General features: G+C 36.3%; 1 protein-coding gene across 1 annotated transcript in view; it reads left to right on the plus strand.

Annotated features, from left to right (window-relative positions):
- The window catches only part of LOC125236899 (ryanodine receptor), a 302,209-nt gene that overhangs the window by 202,201 nt on the left and 80,286 nt on the right, over positions 1 to 19,722 (plus strand). Inside the window, exons 63-70 of the mRNA XM_048143817.1 lie at positions 654 to 731; positions 875 to 998; positions 8,162 to 8,255; positions 8,338 to 8,475; positions 10,420 to 10,443; positions 10,870 to 11,026; positions 11,939 to 12,264; positions 18,669 to 18,823. Of these exons, the coding sequence (XP_047999774.1) occupies positions 654 to 731; positions 875 to 998; positions 8,162 to 8,255; positions 8,338 to 8,475; positions 10,420 to 10,443; positions 10,870 to 11,026; positions 11,939 to 12,264; positions 18,669 to 18,823 (1,096 nt within the window). The remainder of the gene's footprint in view (positions 1 to 653; positions 732 to 874; positions 999 to 8,161; positions 8,256 to 8,337; positions 8,476 to 10,419; positions 10,444 to 10,869; positions 11,027 to 11,938; positions 12,265 to 18,668; positions 18,824 to 19,722) is intronic.

The raw sequence follows: 19,722 nt of genomic DNA on the forward strand, positions 1-19,722 counted from the left end.
TTTTGTTGCTCTGCTAAGTAGCTCTCGCTCTCGGTCGGCGCAGTCACACACTCGTTCTCGATCCAAACCGCTCGCGCTCGCCGAACCTATACTGAACTAAATGAGCAAAGACCGATTCACAGAGCACGGAAAGATTCAGTTCATTTCGGTCATTGATGGATTTTATTCCTAACAGTTCATAGTTCGTGAACGACACAAGCCTACTAATATTATAAATGAGGAGTGTCTTTTCATTTCATAGAAATAAGTCCTTTTGAAAAGATACTCCTCAAGTGGGAAAGTGTGTGTTTCTGTTTGTTTGTCCGTCTTTCACGGCAAAATGGAGCGACAAATTGACGTGATTTTTTAAGCGGAGATAGTTAAAGGGAAGGAAAGTGACGTAGGCTACTTTTTGCCTCTTTCTAACGCGGGCAAAAGCTAGTTAATAACAATATATTTTACGAAAAATTATTATCAGAAAAAAAAAACAGGAATAAAAGCCAACGTAGGTATTTATTTCGAACCTGATTTTCAAGGTCAAGGTCACCTTACCTAAATATTAATTTCTAGGTTGCATAAAATTGTCTCCTATATAAACACTTTATTTCAAACATTACGTTTAAGTGATTTTTATATCCTTCATCTTACGGGAGTAATTAATTATTTAATTTCAGGTTGCGCTCTCCCGCCGGACTACTCTCTTGTCAAGAACTACGACGATGAGTTCTATGGCAAAGAACAACAATCTACCGGTATGTACCTATAATTTTATCTACACATTTACAATTAACTTTTATAATTTTTTTTTTAATTAAATTTGTTCAATTCTCCGACAATGACACAAGTAACATAGAAGGACTGTAATTGAATTTATAATATAATTTATTAATTTTAGGCGGTCCAGACAACCCACAATACGACCCGCAACCAATCAACACTTCATCAGTCGCGCTCAACAACGATCTCAACACCATTGTTCAAAAGTTCTCCGAGCATTACCATGACGCCTGGGCTTCAAGGTAACGTTTTCAATTCGCTCATTCAAATTAATTTGATAGAAAAAAGAAATTGAGTTTCTTATGTCCGATTCTATGAAGGAATAGGCCAGATGGAATGACAAAGGTAGAACAGAAGCAATAATGTGACGATCATGACTTGTCAAAAAGTCAGCCAACCAGACAGACGACAGACTGACCGATTATGACGACATTAGTTTAAACTCAGTAGTAGAACCATACAGTCCATCAACAGCATCATATATTCCATCACCACTGTCCTCCGTGGGTGCAAGCTCTTCCAGAGTACCCACGCCCGACTTAGATGTTGCGCAGGAGGCGAATGCCTTTATGCCTGCGTCCACTAAGGCTGGGAAGCAGAGAGTGCGCATGAGTTGGAGTAAAGAAGTTAACCTATTCATCATGCGCACCTACTATTATATCACCAAACTAGAAACAGACATGACCACTTATCGCAAACAGTTGCATGAGCTTTTCTCTCGACAATACCCCACTGTTAAAGTTACCGAACAACGCGTATCCGATCAAAAACGAGCCATTATTAGGAATAAGTTACTAAGTGACTGTGAACTAACACGATTGAAAGACGAAGTAAAAATACAGTTAAATGATATAGAATCGATACCTGACTCAAATAGTACCCCTATCATACCATCATACAATCAAACTCAAGATATAGAACATCACTCACAAAACACACATACTTCATATACACAATCAAACATGACCCATTCGTCAACACAGACTGAAACTATGACATTCACCCTAGAAACTGACATAGAAACTCTAGTAGAGCCCGACACGATAACTGAACCAAACACCCAAGCAATCCTTGATAAATTTCAGGCTGCAATTACCAAATACTCTGGAATGGACCCCGCAAGTAGACCTAAATTACCAAAATTGAAATACAGCTGAAAACTATCTCAATTTGTTTATTTATTTGACCGCGACATACTGAACCGATTTGTTTCTGATGATATACAGCTAATAGACATCCATACCCTTATTTATTGCACTGCGGTAGTCATATCTGAAGAGTTGAACTATAAAGTTACGGAACATGCACCACACAATAGAAAAAAAGACATTAAGAAACCTCCATGGCAAGTAAGATTAGAAAGAGATATTGAAAAACTTAGGGCAGATTGCGGTAGACTCACTCAATATATAAATAATAATAGGTCTCGCCAAGTAGTTAAAAGAGTAGAAGAGATATTCAGAAGTAGAATTATACACACTAGACACGAAGCAGATAATAGGAAACCTGAAGAATACTTAGATACATTAAAACAAAAACTGGCGCTTAAAGTACATAGACTTAGGAGGTACCTGAAGGGGCAAAAACGGAAGAATGATAATATTTTATTTACTACAAATGAAAAAGGATTTTATAGGAACCTACATAGTCAAACACAACATGCAGAGGCTGACGCGGACACACCCATACCGACACAAACACAACTTGAGACATTCTGGGGTAGTATATGGGGGGAAGATATACAACATAATGACCAAGCAGACTGGATAGAAATTGAAAGAAACAAGTGGGATACAATAGAAGAGATGAAATTTGAAGAGATTACAGAAACAGACATAAATAATATTACAGCTAATCTACACAATTGGAAATCACCAGGTATAGACAAGATACATAATTACTGGTATAAAAAATTAACATCACTACACAAACATATAGCAAAAAACTTGACAGACATTGTATTAGGGAAACAAAATATACCAGAGTTTATTGCAACCGGTATAACATATATGCTACCAAAAGGAACTCACTCCACACATCCATCACAATACAGACCGATCACATGCTTACCCACCATATATAAAATATTAACGTCAGCAATAACTAGAAAAATCAATAGTCACATAGAACATAACCAAATCATATCAGAGGAACAAAAAGGATGTAGGCGAGGCCATATGGGATGCAAGGAGCAACTGATCATTGACTCCACTATCCACAAACACGCGACTGCTAAAAATAGGAACCTACACTGTACATACATAGACTACAAAAAAGCCTTTGATAGCATCCCTCATTCCTGGTTACTACAGATACTAGAAATATATAAAATTGATCCAAAAATAACCCACTTTCTTCGCAATATAATGTCCCACTGGAAAACCACCCTTCAGTTAGCTGCCGGTAACAAGACAATAATTACACGCACTATCGCTATTAAGAAAGGTATTTATCAAGGTGATTCCTTGAGTCCCATGTGGTTTTGCCTCGCCTTGAACCCTTTATCACATCTTCTGAACCAAAGCCGAGTCGGATACAAATTTAGGAACACTCCAACCGACACACACATATCACACCTCATATATATGGACGACATTAAGTTATATACCAAGACAGAAAAAGACATGAAGAAATTAGTAGATATCACATCACAGTTTAGTAAGGACATAAATATGACATTCGGCATAGAGAAATGTAAAACAGTACACATAGTGAGAGGAAAAATACAACCGGGTGACTATACTTTAGATGACAATAACACTATAACAGCACTGGAAACAAATGACCTATACAAATATCTAGGATACAAACAGTTGAAGGGCTTAGACCACACTACAACTAAACAGACATTAAGTAACGAATACAAAAACAGACTCAATAAAATATGTAAATCACAACTATCTGGAAAAAATTTAATTAAAGCCATAAATACTTACGCCATCCCTATCTTAACTTACTCATTTGGAGTTATAAAATGGTCTAAAACTGATATAGAAGCTATAGAACGAACCACACGCACAACTCTTACAAAACACAAACACTTACACCCCAAATCAGCAATAGAGAGACTCACTATAAAAAGACAGAAAGGAGGTAGGGGCATGATAAACATCAGCCACCTATGGCAAAAACAAATATACAGCTTACACACATTCTTTCACACTAAATCACACACAAGCTCTATTCACAAAACAATAGTCCAAAATGACCTCAACTACACACCACTTAATCTAAACCAACCACTTGAAACGCGACATCTCGATGATGACCCACAAACTAAACAGATCGACAACTGGAAGAAAAAGGTACTTCACGGACGACATCCTCATGACATAGAACAAACCCACATAGACACGACTGCATCAAACACTTGGCTGAAAATAGGTAATTTGTTCCCAGAAACCGAAGGCTTCATTATTGCAATACAGGACCAAATAGTAAACACCAAAAACTACCGAAAATACATCATAAAAGACCCAACAGTTACAAATGACAAATGCCGTAGATGCCACACTCAGTCGGAAACCATACAACACATAACCGGAGCATGTACAACACTTACACAGACAGACTACACACACAGACACAATCAAATTGCAAACATCATTCATCAAAACCTAGCACACAAACATAATCTCATTCAAAACAACCATACACCATACTACAAATACAAGCCACAGGTAGTTCTAGAGAACACAACACACAAATTATACTTCGACCGAGCTATACTGACAGATCGCACTATCCACTATAATCGACCAGACATTACGTTAATAGACAAAATAAAGAAGATTACTTACCTGATAGATATCTCAGTCCCTAACACACACAATATACAGAAGACCATCACAAAAAAAATAACAAAATATGCAGAACTAAAAGACGAAGTTTATAGGATATGGAGACAGGAGAAAGTGTACGTAGTTCCAATAGTTTTATCCACAACAGGCGTCATCCCAAAACACCTTCACCATAGTTTAAAATTACTGGACCTAAAATCATACATTTACACTACCTTACAAAAAGCCGCTATATTAAATACATGCCGAATTGTGAGAAAATTCATGCAACTTGACACAGAAAACGATAGTCAGGAAACAAATTAACAATCTCTGCTGCATTTACTTGGTGGATAACCCGTAAATGTAGCTTAGTTACCAGCCTAGAGCTGAGAAAACCAACCTTTCCGATAATAATAATAAATTCTTTATTTGGCAGGCAAGAAACCCAGAAATACAATAAAAATATACAATAAAGTGATAAATAATATACAAATAAAAATAAAAAGTAAAACTTACACCTAATACAATGAAATAAAACATTCACAAACTTATGCACTACAGATGGCCGTTCTCAGACCGGTGCAATTTTCGCCAATGTTTATTAAATTCGTCACTGTAGTCTCTAGCTACCAGCGACAGAATTTCATTGCTAGAGGCTATCAGTCTCGCCCGGAATGCAGCTGACCTGGCTCTCAGAATGGCGAAGAAGTCAGGGACTCTCGCATCAGCAAACATGCCCTTCGCACTGCAGAAACGTGGTAATTTCAGCAAAATACGAAAGGCATTGTTATATTGTACCCTTAGCGCATTGAACGAGTGCCTAGTGTACCTATTCCAAAGCTGACCCGTGTAAAAGCATTGGCAAAAGGCTTTGAACAGGGTCACCTTTACCTCACTCGAACAACGCGCAAAGCGTCGTGCCAACATATTGCACCGAACTGCGAGAGCCCTGCGCTCCCTCTCCATATCTGCGTCATCTTTCAAGTACTCGGTCAGGATATGCCCCAGATACTTGAAGCTCTTTACAACCCGAATTGGCTCACCACTCATACACACCGTAGGTATCACCTCCGGACCCTTTCCTGACCTAAAAACGAGCATTTCGGTCTTTAGCACGTTATATTTTAAGCCATGCGTGCTGGCATAGCTTTCGCATATCCTTAAAAGTCTTACAAGACCGCTTATCGAGGGGCTGAGAAGCACCATATCGTCTGCGTAGCTCAGATTGTTAACACATACGTTACCAATATGGCAACCAACGTCAGAGCCTCTCAGCTCCTCGATAAGGTCATTGACATATAGGTTAAAAAGGTCCGGAGACGTCAACCCTCCTTGGCGCACGCCGCAGTCTAGCCTGTAGTCGTTAGACTGCACGTCACCCCATTTCACACTATTAGTTTGGCTCTCGTACCAGAACCTCATCAGATCTACAATCTCGGGTGGTGTCCCAGACGTATATAGCTTTTCCCACAGCAAATCATAGTTGACTAGGTCAAAAGCGCGGCTAAGATCTAAAAAGCACGCGTATACTGACGTCTCCCTTTTGACATAGTGATTCACTGTGTACTTCAGACCTAAGATTGCAGAATCTGTCGAGAGTCCTGGACGAAAACCAAACTGAGCTTGATCTATTTTAAGACACCTGGTCAATTCAGGTTGCAAGAGCCTCTCGAGCACTTTGCCGAGTATCGTAGCCAGAGATATGGGCCTGTAGTTGTTAAGACTAGACAGGTCTCCAGTCCTATTCTTAACAATAGGAACAACTATTGTCTTCATCATGTCAGGAGGAAGATAGCAATGGGCTAGACATGCATTGAAAAAGTCAGTTAGGATACGATATAGCTCATCACTCCCGTAGAAGATGTGCTCCACGCTGAGTCCATCGTGCCCCGGCGACTTCCCACGCTTCATGTTCTTGACGACTGTTGCAATGTCTCTCGTTGTAAAAACGATCTTGTTGTCGTGCGGGATCACCGGGACCGACGGCCCCGACGGGGAGACACCCTCAACGGCCAAGGGCGCAACCTTGAAGTGAGAGGCGAACATTTCTGCTATCAGTTTTGGTTCACTAACATTGTTGACTGAAGCTGGCAACCCTTGTTTACTATTAAGAGCTTTTGTAGCTTTCCAGAATTTTGAAAAGTTTTTATTAGCGCGAGTTAAAGTTAAGATGTTCATTTTTATTTGTTCCTCATTCGACTGACACCACTTTAATTTGTTTTTAAAAACCCTACGACTGTTTCGCATATTCTCGTAATGAACACCGGAACTAGGGTTGCCAGCTACGGTCCAGCATTTGTAATGCATTTTAGCTATCTCATGAGACTCCCTGACATGATGGTTCCATCCTGCGACCTGCTTCCTCCGAGATGCACCGGTCTGAGGACGGCGGTGACAGGTACGAGCGGCGGCATTCTGTAATTTTCTTACAATATCATTATATCTACAGTCTAGTATCAACTTATAATTACTTAAATTATTACATAAGTTAATATCACAGGCAATACAATGAACGGGAGAAATCATATTTTTAAATTCATGATAACAGATTTCCGCATATTTATATGATTGTTCAGTACTCTTGTTGCTCCAGAGTACTCTACTGAGGTTATTAGCAGAGCACTGGTTAAGTTTTTTGATCATTACAGTCATGTCTAGTTCAATATATAGTGGAAAATGATCAGACCAACACACGTCATTGTCCACACGCACACACTTGATCATTTCGTACGCCGCGGAGGTGGCCACGCAGTGGTCGAGCCACCGGCGCGCGCCGCTCGCCTCACACAAGTACGTGAATGCGCCCGATTGACCACCTAACATTTTCAAGTCGGCACATTCCCATTGCTCGTCCTTACAAAAATTGTCGAGTTCGAGACCAAACCGTGTATTCGGGTGTGCGTTAAAATCTCCTAGGATAAATGCGTTCTCCGCTTCACTATCATTAATAACAGCACTTATTATTCCGAGACAGTTTGTAAAGTTAATTAGGTCCTCAGCGGTGTTACTATCGTATGGCATATACACACTAAAAGCTAAAAACGCATTATTCTCGATTTGAATACGCACGGCGATGATTCTGTCGCTGCCACAGTCCACTACAGACACATTTTTGAAGACGGATTTCCTCCACATTAGCGCGAGCCCGCCGTACGGCCTCCCATGCAGTATACCCGCCGCCGTGTCTACCGATGACTTAGCATAGCAACCGAATTCGTCGTTGAGTTCATTTACGAAGTTTAAATCATGTTGTAGTAGCCATGTTTCCTGTAGTGCTATGAGATCTACAGTTTTACACATATCTCGCACATGTTGAGCCGATCGTTTAATTGACTTGCAATTAAACGATACGAAAGAGACTTGTTTTTATAATAATAAGTGGATTTTATAATAATTATGATAACCTTTGAAGTGTATGATAATTGTGCTAAATGTGTACAGGCTTCTGATTAATCTGGTTTACTCCTTTGTGAAACTGATGGATAAAATGCAGTAAACATTGAAGACAGTCTAGAATTCTTACAAATTAACAAGAAATCATAAATTATGAATCAGGGATGATCATAGAATACTGAACTCTTCTTCTTGAAATTTTCCATAAAATTATATTTCTCATTCTACAGGAAAATTGAGAACGGTTGGGTGTACGGCGAATCATGGTCGGATAGTCAGAAGTCTCATCCGCGTCTCAAGCCCTACAACATGCTAAATGACTACGTACGTATAAGGCTCAATTTATTTTATCCATACTAATATAATATTATATAGGAACTGTATCATTATAATTTTTATTTTACAGGAGAAAGAACGCTACAAGGAACCAGTCCGCGAATCCCTAAAGGCTTTACTAGCCCTCGGCTGGTCTGTGGAACATTCTGAAGTAGACCTGCCCAGTACTAATAGGAGCTCCATGAGAAGACAGTCCAAGTCTGGTGGCGTAAGTATTAAGCAATGTGGTGTACTTACCACATGCAATGTGCAATGTGGCGGAAATGTGTATAGTAATGTGGTAGTTACAACTAAATGGAGCAATTCGTGACTAATTTGATGTACCCCTTTGATATGAACCCCTCATAGAAATGTTTAGACAAAGAACTGTGCCAGGGAATTTAATTTTTTTTTAATGACAAATTAACAACGCCTTATTTTCTATTGCACAAAATATTGCAGATATTCCTAGACCAGTACTGCAGTGAACTATTATCGGAGTTGAATAGACAAATTAACAATGCCTTGCAATGCCAATGCAATGCAACGCATGGGCGGGGTAAAATATCGTTCGTAATGTATTTTTAATAACAACACCGTAATGCGGTTGAAATTATCTTTGACTTCAAAACTGTTTTATTTGCTTCATGGTATTCATTTTATTCACGCTGTCAGGAGGGAATGGACAAAAATAAAGAAACGGTAATTTCGCTTTATTCTTACTACATTAAGTTTTTCATTGGAAATCCACCTGAATACTTGCTACAATGTATTTTATGATAGGTACATTGTTCGACAGAGTCGTAATATATTTGTTTTTTCTTCATGCTTCCAAAAGGAAACTGATAAGGGAAAAGAAATAACGGTACGATTGTTTTTCTTTTTGCAGCCTATTATAGTTGTTATCAACTTGTCAGATAGTAAACGAGTATGATTATGATTAGGTATTTGAAATCTTCATATTCCTGTGATTTTCACATGAATATGAAGATTGATATTCATATGATTTGTTCAATTTCTGCTGCTACTCTTAGGAAGAGACTAGGAAGGAAAAAGAAACGGTATATAATTTTAGTTTATTTTAGACATTGTATAGGCTACTTGACTCTTTTTCAAAGTATGTGTTATATTATTAATTACTGTCTAATTAAACGAAAAAAAATAGTACCATATTTTATTACGACTTAAAAACCCGCAAAAAAAATATTGAAAGTTTACTTTTACTTGATCAGGCAAAAACAACATCAGCCATATTAATCTATAGAATATCTATGACATGACGTCAGTATATTTAGAAAAAAATATTTCACATTGTCACACCTGTCAACGACTATGAATTTTAATACAATAGAGGTTGCTTCTATGGAGATCAGATTACTACCTCTAATTTCCATAGTTGATCTGAATTATGTGACGTCACTCCATCGGCCAACACCGTTTTCGGAGTCCATAATTTAAAAAAAATATACACACATGTTTAATTAAAAATACGCAGTCATCACGCACTTTTAATGCCCGCAAGCTATAAATATTGATTTCTTAAGTCAAATACTACAGAAAACAATAACTTGATGTGCTAAATTCGATACGAGTCTAGTAGTCTATTGTATAGGAAATGTAGTTTGCATGTCTGTTTACCCTTTACCATGTAAATAACTAAATATGTTCCCTTTATCTAACCTCCAAAGTGCCAGTGTCTTTCTAAGAAGACACATTTTAATTAAGCTTAATTTTTGTATGGATATAGACAATTCAAAACTACAAAAACACTGGTATTTTGGAAACCATACACCAAAAAACTGAAAAATTCATAGTAAAACATAGTATATATATTCATAATCATAATTGAACATTTTTTGGCCAAATTATGATTGGTTATCGCTAGCTATTGTGAATCGACCTATTTTATACGAGAAAAGTAAAAAAGTCGTTAAAGTAAAAAAGAGTCGCTTATTATCCAAAGAATCGAAAATTATGTTGTTTTACTCGGCAGCAAAGTTTGTTCTCTTCCTATAATACCTATCCTAGTTCAAATCTCAAGATTCACAATCACCACAACTTTGCTATCTTGTTGAACAAATTTTAAAGATTTTTGTAAATATCCTTGTAAAATAATGATATCCTTAGCTTGGTGTGGCCCCGTGTTAACCCTAAATGTTGTTTTCATATCCAGCAACAGCGCCCGACAGACATTGTGGTGAGTATGCCCACACCTTATAATTGTTTTGTAAATATCTATCTAACTGTTGTATTGAAGTACCATTAACGCTATGTCACAAGAAAAAAATCAAGACAAAGATTCAAGGGGACAAAGGGGAGACCTACAAAAAGATCTACAGGTGGTTAGATATTTTTTTTTTTCAAAAAAATACAGCTCTGTCAAGTACAGTAATTTAGATGAGGCGACTTGTCGATAGTTATGTAATCTATAGAATTGAAACTCCATGTACAACAAAAATAACGTAAAATAGATGAGGAAGCCAACACAACTCAACTCAACAATAGCTCATTAAACTAGATGCTCTGAGCTGTAGACCATTGCGATATGCTTATGAAAAGGAAACGTGAAAAACTGTAATTAAAATTACAAGTCTATTTATAATTTTAATAACCATGATTTCAGACGGACTCAGCGACTCCATTCAACTACAACCCACATCCCGTTGACATGACCAATTTGACTCTGTCGAGGGAAATGCAGAATATGGCCGAACGGTTAGCTGACAACGCTCACGATATCTGGGCTAAGAAGAAGAAGGAAGAACTTACTACAAACGGAGGTAATATTTCATAGAGGTATCTATTGCGCAAAATATTGCAGATCTTCCTAAACCTGTACTGCAGCGAACCATTATGGGAGGTAATATTCTGTGAATGGCAGAGATATATCTATTGCGCAAAGTATTAATGGTCTTCCTAGACCACTAGTGCAGTGAACGATTATCGGACCCCTGGAATGTATTATAAAATAAATAAATATGAATGTAATCCTTTTCTTTGAATATTAATGCAAAAAATAGAACATTAGAGTTGGGCGACACATTCGTTACTCAAAAAAACTCCTAAATTAAGATTGAAAAAAAATAAGAGCATCCTTAACTTCGTAAGACACCAATTTTGACTATTTTAAATTTAGAACTCGTTTTAATTAGATGAAAGTTCAAACCTTACATTTTAATTTGTACTTTTACAAATACACGGAATTGCCGAGTTGGTTTTTTTTGGTTTAGTCTAGGTATAAAATCTATCACTTAACTCTCGATAATGTCAAGTTCACAGAACTTAATTTAGATAGAAGAAACAAATTCATATATTTGTATAGGAGCCGAGCGTGTCAAATTTTGTACTGAAGTTGATTCTTGCCTGTAATTTTAAATATGCCTCAGGCTCTTGATTGTTCATAATTTTTGTGTTGTTGCAATTAAATATCACGTAACGAGGCATTTTTTATGTTTTGGTTGACTTCAACTTACAAAAATTGACGCCCGAAAGCTGCAAGCTGCGAGTAAAGACGGACAACTCAGTGGATTTCACTGAATTCATTTGACACGCTGAGTAGATACGTTTGCTTGATCTATGGTATATATGACATCTGTGGTCAAGTTACTATATCACAAAACACTATATAAACTAACTCGCAAGCGATTATATTAAACGATAGGTATGTATGTAACAACACTTTTGTTTCTCAGGCGGCATCCACCCTCAACTAGTTCCCTACGATCTCCTAACCGACAAAGAAAAGAAGAAAGACCGAGAACGCTCCCAAGAGTTCCTCAAATACCTCCAATACCAAGGCTACAAGCTACATCGCCCCAGCAAAGCTCAACAGAGCGACACAGAACAGACCACTACGGGTGTAGCAATCGAACTCAGATTCGCTTACTCATTGCTTGAGAAGTTGATACAGTATATCGATAGAGCGACGATTAATATGAAGTTATTGAAACCGTCGACTACGTTTAGCAGGAGGACCAGTTTTAAGACTAGTACGAGGGATATTAAGTTCTTTTCTAAGGTGAGTTTAAAGAGTAGAAATGTGTCCGAAGTTTCACATAGGACCTTAACATACAGTCAAGTGCAAAAATACGTATCGATTTTATCCGCTCAAAAATATGTACCGAGACCTTATTCCGCCGACATAAAGTGCTATGGGACATATTTTTGATAAGTTGTACGCACCCATATTTTTACACTTGACTGTACAACGGGACATGAAAAGTTATGACTTAGGCATGGAATAAAGTGTTTCTAAATAGACATAAAATGCTAAATTATTTGTTCAGTGCTTTCTTTGTTAAACTAATAACAACATAAATGAGTCTATTAAAATCAATTCCAAGAATATTATTTTAGTTTTAGGTAAGTATACATATACAATTTGGCTAGAATGCAACTTTCATTTTACTACTTAAACAACAGAAAATTTAGATTTTTCGTATGGCACACTCTTCTAGTGTAGTTTTCTTTTCAAGAATTCTTAAATTGAAACTATGTTGAATCATTTTATTAAGAACTTTAAGAGTCCGTCAATGTCAAAAAGTAGAAAATCGCAAAATTGGTAGTTTTCTACGTCTGGTTTTAGTCTCAGTATATACTTATTGATAAGAACAGTACTTGTTTTAAATAGCGCGTCTTCTTATCTACAAAATCAGTAGTTGACATCAAGGAAAAGTTACTCCCTGAATTAATTATGAGTGTTTTCCTGACGCTCGTTTAAGAAAACCCGCAAATAGTGGTCACGTCTGAGTGAGCTCAGCTCAATTCTGTATGCTTTAGACTGCTAGAATTGATGTCGTCGCATTATTTATATCCTAAACTAAAAATTCAGTAGTTTACATGTGTATTATTATGCTACTAAAATACAGTAAATGGAAGTTAAACGAAATCAATTTCTGTCTGAAAATACTTCGAATCAAATGGCAATTACTTCGAAAACTTTTTAGGCAAACAAAAGGCTTTCTTGATAATTATAAACTTTAAGTATGTGTATGCAAAATAGTGTGTACTATAAATCAGGAAACACTTCCAATTTTAGATATATACTTACTTAAAATTGTAACTAAAATGCGGTTGGCTGCTGTCGGCATCTTGATAAATTTGAATATGTACGACCGTCTTTTAGTTTTAAAATAATGTTATTCTATAAGCTACATAACTGGACTACAGAATTATTACCTTTTCATATTTTTCCTCACAAAGAGAACGAATAAAATCAATGTTGAATATAAACTTTCGTAAATTTTCCATACAAACGTCAAAACTGCGAACAGATTCTATGGACTCAGACGCTCGATCGAGCTCGTTCAGAGCAGACGTGTCGCCAAATTTGCTCCAATGACATTTGTTTTTGACACTAGAAGTCATATACGGATACAAAAAGATTGCCAGTGCTATGAATGTGTTCAAAAGTAATAAGGTAAATAAATATTGTGACGTGTGAAAGAGTCTCGATTTAAAATTGTCTTTTTTTGTTGTTTACGACTTATTATTGTTGAGAAATTAAAAAATATAATTATGTTACTTTGATAGAATTATAAGCAATTTAGGTATTTTTTTGTCTTCTAAACTTTATTAAAATGAAAAAGTTTTAAAATTAATTTTAACTCGTTGGACTTTATTTTCATTATACTGGTCACACTATTTAGTGTGTCAGTGTATGCGTGAGTTGCGTGACACATTTTCTTCCGCGAAGAGACATTCAGTGTGGCGTATGAAAAAACTAACAGAATTAATCATTATAATTATATTCTATAAACGATTATTTACGTAAATGGCGATTTTATTAATTGTTCTGCCATTCTCTTATCACAAAATTGTTCTGTCAAGTAGTAATAAATGCTTTCGTTTGATATTTTTTTTTTAATTGATGTTTAATTGTTTAGATTTTCTGTTCCAGTAATTATTTTATATCATACATCTCTGCTTTGACAGACATGCATTAAAAAAGTAATGCATTAAATAAGTGTATTACATTTTTCTTATGTTCAATATATTTTTTAAATGGTGTTTGCACACGATGCACGTAACCTTAGATTCAGACAACTTTAACTAAATTTAGAAAATTATTATTTTAATTCATGCGGAATAGGCTTTATAATTAGAATAAACGAAGCACTTTTTTTAGACCAGAGTTATACTCTGTCAAACAAGTCTGTCAAAATGTATTCTGGCCAACAAGTCTGTCAGTAAATAAGAACAAAGAAAACTATAGGTATCCTTTTCTCTAGCACCCTAAAGAAAAGGACGCATATAGTTTTCTTTGTTCTTATTTACTGACAGACTTGTTGGACAGAATACATTTTGATTTTATATGGTGTTTGCACAAATAAATTTTGAAAAATAATCGGAGTGAATTCGTGTGATATGGTAACACTAGGTTGACACTGTTCGCAGTCTAAACACGCGGCAGCGTGTCAAGCCAAGTTCAAGTAACCGAACTGGCAGACAGCATCGTGTGATTCGTGTGTAATATTACACGAACCATTTGGAGCCTCTTTGGGCGCCCTCACAACTCAAAAACTATTTCACATAAACGTCTTAAATTTGGCTCTTATATTGATATTTGCGACATACATAATTATTATGTGCATATATAACATTAGGTGAATATAAAGGAAACAATCTGATATTTTTTTATAACTTTAGTTCTACTAAAAAAACTTTTTCACTTAACTGGTTCTATTAGGACATTTTACTTATACTTTGTGCCTGTAACGGGTCCATATCGGGTCGCATACCTATGTTTTAGTTATATCTTCCAATCGCATACCAACTTGCGGCATAGTCATCAGTGCGCACTGCGAATACATATGGAAAATCATATTTTTTTAGCCCTAGTAATTGGTTTCATACTCAATAGATGTCATTTGGAAAATGCATGTGCGCGCTACTGTTTCAATATTCCATCGAGAGCCCACGTGACTCCCTTCCTTAATTAGCATAATTTACTCAAAATGCTGCATCGTCGTAAGCTTCATTTGGCTTGTCTACTCTTCGGAGTCTTGAAGTATAAATCGCCTGCATATCTTTTTAATAAGTTATCTTGTATTAAGCTTCGCGACCGCCGTCAATGTTGAATCCATTTGCTGATGCCACGCCACGCTTCGGCAGCTTTCTGAGGAAGTTATAAATACCAAAGTTCGAAGTGTTGGAATAACATTCCGCCGCCCTTGAGGAATCTGCAAAGTATTCACACTTTCAAAACAAAGCTTATAGAATACTTGCACAGCCACCAACTTAACCAGGAAACCTGTATACATGACACAAGTTGCCTGTAGATTACCTACTTATATTTCTACTTGTCACTTAGGTCAAGTTTCATTCGCATTATCTTAGCTCTTCTTGTAATTCTCGCCCTTAATGATTCTTCCTATAAATACAATATAAATAAAATAAATATAAATATACATAAATATTATAGGACATTCTTAATACACAGATTGACTGAAGCCAACGGTAAGCTCAACAAGGCTTGTGTTGTGGGTACTCAGACAACGATATATATAATATATAAATACTTATATACATAGAAAACATCCATGACTCAGGAACAAATATCTGTGTTCATCACACAAATAAATGCCCTTACCGGGATTCGAAACCGGGACCGCGGCGCAGCAGGCAGGGTCACTACCAACTGCCCTATGTAGCTATGCTGCTCCTATGTAGTTAAATGTATAATTTTGTGTGTAATTTGATAAAAATCCATTTTAGTTTTGCAAGAATTTCACCACCTCCTTTCTTCCCGTGTGTGTTGTAGAAGTCGACTGTGGGATACGGGTTAAATTGTGGCGTAGGCGAGAGGCTGGCAACCTGTCACTGAAATGTCACAATTTTCGTTGTCTTTCAACCCCTTTTTGCCTTGGCACTGAAATTTGAGTAGCACTGAAATTTGAGCAGAGTGGCACTGAAATTTGAGTAGTTCATGTGCTCTGCCTACCCCTTTATGGGATACAGGCGTGATTTGCAGTTCTTTCGACTTGTTTTGTTTGTCACGTTTAGAGATGGGTAGGGGTGAGTAAATACTGAGTATTTACCCGTAATTTACTCAAAGCACCGAGTAAATACTCGTATTTACTCATTTGGGTGAGTAGAAACTGTTACCTAAAAATAATTTAAAAATGAGATGTAAGTACTTAGTCGTGTTTATTTTAACTGTGTGGATATTTTTAAATGATATTTATATTATTAGAAGCTTATGGGAGTCTTAGTTTGTCGAAAAAGAGGTAATCATTGTGAGAAAAAAATAGTGATAATGTTTAGTTAGCAGTTTTGTTTTAAAAAAGCAGGTATTTACAGTAAAAGTATGAGACTTAAATTAAATTGATGTTCTAGATAACGGCATGACGTTCGGAAGTGATTGTTAATGTGGCACTTACGACCTTTTATTAAGGGTTTTCTAAAGAAAACTCAAAAATGGCTCAGCTGATGACGTTTAAAGTACTAGTTTTGTGTTTTGTATTATATGGGCAATAATTTGACGGTTTCTGGATATTTTTCCAACAAAGAATTCGAAAGTTATAAAGGTATAAACATTATTTCGGCCTTAATTATCGTTTTATTCCAAAACTGTTCATATTATTAAAAAACTTTTTTAGAAACATTCAATTAATTTTTAAAGACCTATCAGATGATGTATAACACACTGGTAATTTCTGAATTTTATTTTTGTGAAAAATAGTTGTATGTATGGAGAGCACGTCTTTAAAATAAAATTCATATAAATTTGATTACTTAACTTAGTAGCCGATAACAAAATACACCAATATTTCTAATTTGTATTTCCATTTCAGCACGCTAAATAGTTTATACCCACCAATTTGAGTAAAAACGAGTAAATACGGGTATTTTGAGTAAATACTGAGTATTTACTCGATATTTACTCTTGAGTATTTACTCACTACCCATCTCTAGTCACGTTAATGCACGTAGCGTAGCATTACACTGTGGCGCAGCACGGGAAGCATGGTCGCGCGATAAATGATAAAACATCTGGCCGTCCCTATCGCACTTACTAATAGTGCGATAGGGACGGCCTGATATTTTATCGTCTATCGCGCGACCATGCTTCCCGTGCTGGGTGCAATAGCTGGTTTAATGTTCAGCCAAGCGGTGTCTGACCCGATATGATGGTACGATACAAGTGGTAATATTTTTAATACCAGTTTTAGGTTAAAAAGCCTGTAGTACTAGTATAATTTGTGTTTTTTTTTTTTATATAATGTAACTTGCTTCTATAATCTATATGCTTCTGTAATTTTCTATAATGTATGTTTTCTATAATTTTTGTGACCTATCGTGATTGTTTCACCGGATGGTCTGATCGGAAGATTAGACCATTTCGTAGCATCGTCTTCTTGTTTACGTCTTCTTATTTGTAACGTTTATTTTGTGTGTGTGTGTTAACGAATGAATGCATAAGAAATGATATTTTATGTTATCAATTGTTATAAAAAAAATTGAGGACTGGCCATTGAACTTGGCACCCTTTAGATCTCAATGATTTTGTCGTTTACGTCAACATTGTCAACAACCAAGGCATACTTATATAATATTGAACTTGGCTCACATTTCACATTAATGTTTTTGATGGGATTGTAACGTTACAACTGATCTTCAGTAAAACTATAGACCTGTCTTAAGTTCCTCTATGAGGGTCACTGACCTCTTCCAATAAATTGCGGTAGTGTGCGAAAAGTATGTTGGTGAGTGTGACGTGCGTTAGTGTGTGTAAATGGGGTAATTTGACAGATACTGAATTTTTACCCATCGAACCGGCCTCTTAAAGCCTAAGTCTGATAAGTAAATCATTTTCCGTATGTATTATTATGCACATGTAGATTGTGACGTTTATATGTTTCAAATTTCTTCCAAGCATAACAAAACGGAACATAAGTATTTCAAAAAGGTACAGTTGTGCCTTTAAACATTTGGCATGCTTGTCACACTGCTGATTCATATTTAATATACTTGCAGCATGTTTTCTTCATTTATACACACTTTTACATGATTTATAGCATCATTATTTTTTTTTATTAGCATCCTCTAAAGAGCAATATCCAATCGAAAGTATAACTGTACAATCCTAATGGAATTAAGGAAATATACAGATTCAAAACTGCAAAAAGTACTCTGGGCTTTAGGAGACAGTCACATTGTTAGTATTTTAAACAGTTTGTTTTACACACTCACCTTCCGCTTTCTCATCCAGGGTTGGTTTAAGCAACTATTTTTCTTTATTAAATTCAATAGTTTTTACCCAGAACACACTCAATTTCCTATAATTAAACTATTATGTAAATATCGTTTAGTAACTATGAATTTTTATTATTTTTAATATTAAACGTTTAGCATGTTGGGCTGTTTGACGCCTTTAACTCTTTAGATATTTGTATCTTACTCCTTTATTTCTCTACCCAGGTGGTCCTGCCTCTCATGGAGAAATACTTCTCAACGCATCGCAACTACTTCATAGCCGTAGCAACGGCGACCAACAACGTCGGTGCTGCCAGTTTGAAGGAGAAAGAGATGGTAGCAGCGCTGTTTTGTAAGCTAGCTAGCTTGCTGCGATCTAGGTAAGTAGAATATTTTATACCTACAATTTTATTTTACCCTCACTAGCTCGGAAACACGTGTTTTGTCTTTTAATACCAGCGGGTAAAAACGCATTTTATCCACTAGTGGGTAAAGTAATTTGACCTTGAATAAAGTCAAATTAACTGCATTAAAATTGATAAAAGTAGGTGAATCTAGTAATAAAGATGATTTACTACCTGTGGAAGTACTGGAAGCAGTGATAAACGCATTTTTTGCGTTGTAGTTTCCTCGCTATAGTGAAGGGAAAAGTTTTGTGTTACACTCGGGTGCAAATGTATTTTACTTCTCGTGTGTTAAAAAACTCGCAAGTTCAGGATTCTATTCTCGAACCACTCGCTTTGCTCGTGGTTCAACTATAGAATCCTTTCACTTGCTCGTTTTTCAATTCCACACTGGGCGTTAAAATACAACTTTGCCCCCTTGTATAACAAATAACTATTAACTCCCTAAGGCCTGATTTAGATGGCGTGCGAACTCGCATGCGATTTTAGTTACATTGCGGGCTAATTAATGAATCTACGGTTGTACTCACGTTATTATATCGCTATTGCTGGGAGTACAACCGTAGATTCATTAATTATTTGAATATATCTCACGAAAGTTTAACGTGTATATTTGTATAACATTGCGGGCTGTTGAGGTTTCATACAGTTTTGCACAGCCATCAAATACCGCAACGTAATTAAACTCGTATGTGAATTCTCTTACCTTCTAAATGGGCCCTAATGCATTTATTTTATGACATGAATAGTCTTAATTTTAGAACAAAACGGGACTTAATCGTGTAAACACTTACATTTATATTTGGCCCGACGTTTACACGATTAAGTCCCGTTTTGTTCTAAAATTATGAGTGCAAATCGTGTTAGTCTAAATC

This window comes from Leguminivora glycinivorella, chromosome 20, assembly GCF_023078275.1.
Source record: "Leguminivora glycinivorella isolate SPB_JAAS2020 chromosome 20, LegGlyc_1.1, whole genome shotgun sequence".
NCBI classification, from domain to species: domain Eukaryota; kingdom Metazoa; phylum Arthropoda; class Insecta; order Lepidoptera; family Tortricidae; genus Leguminivora; species Leguminivora glycinivorella.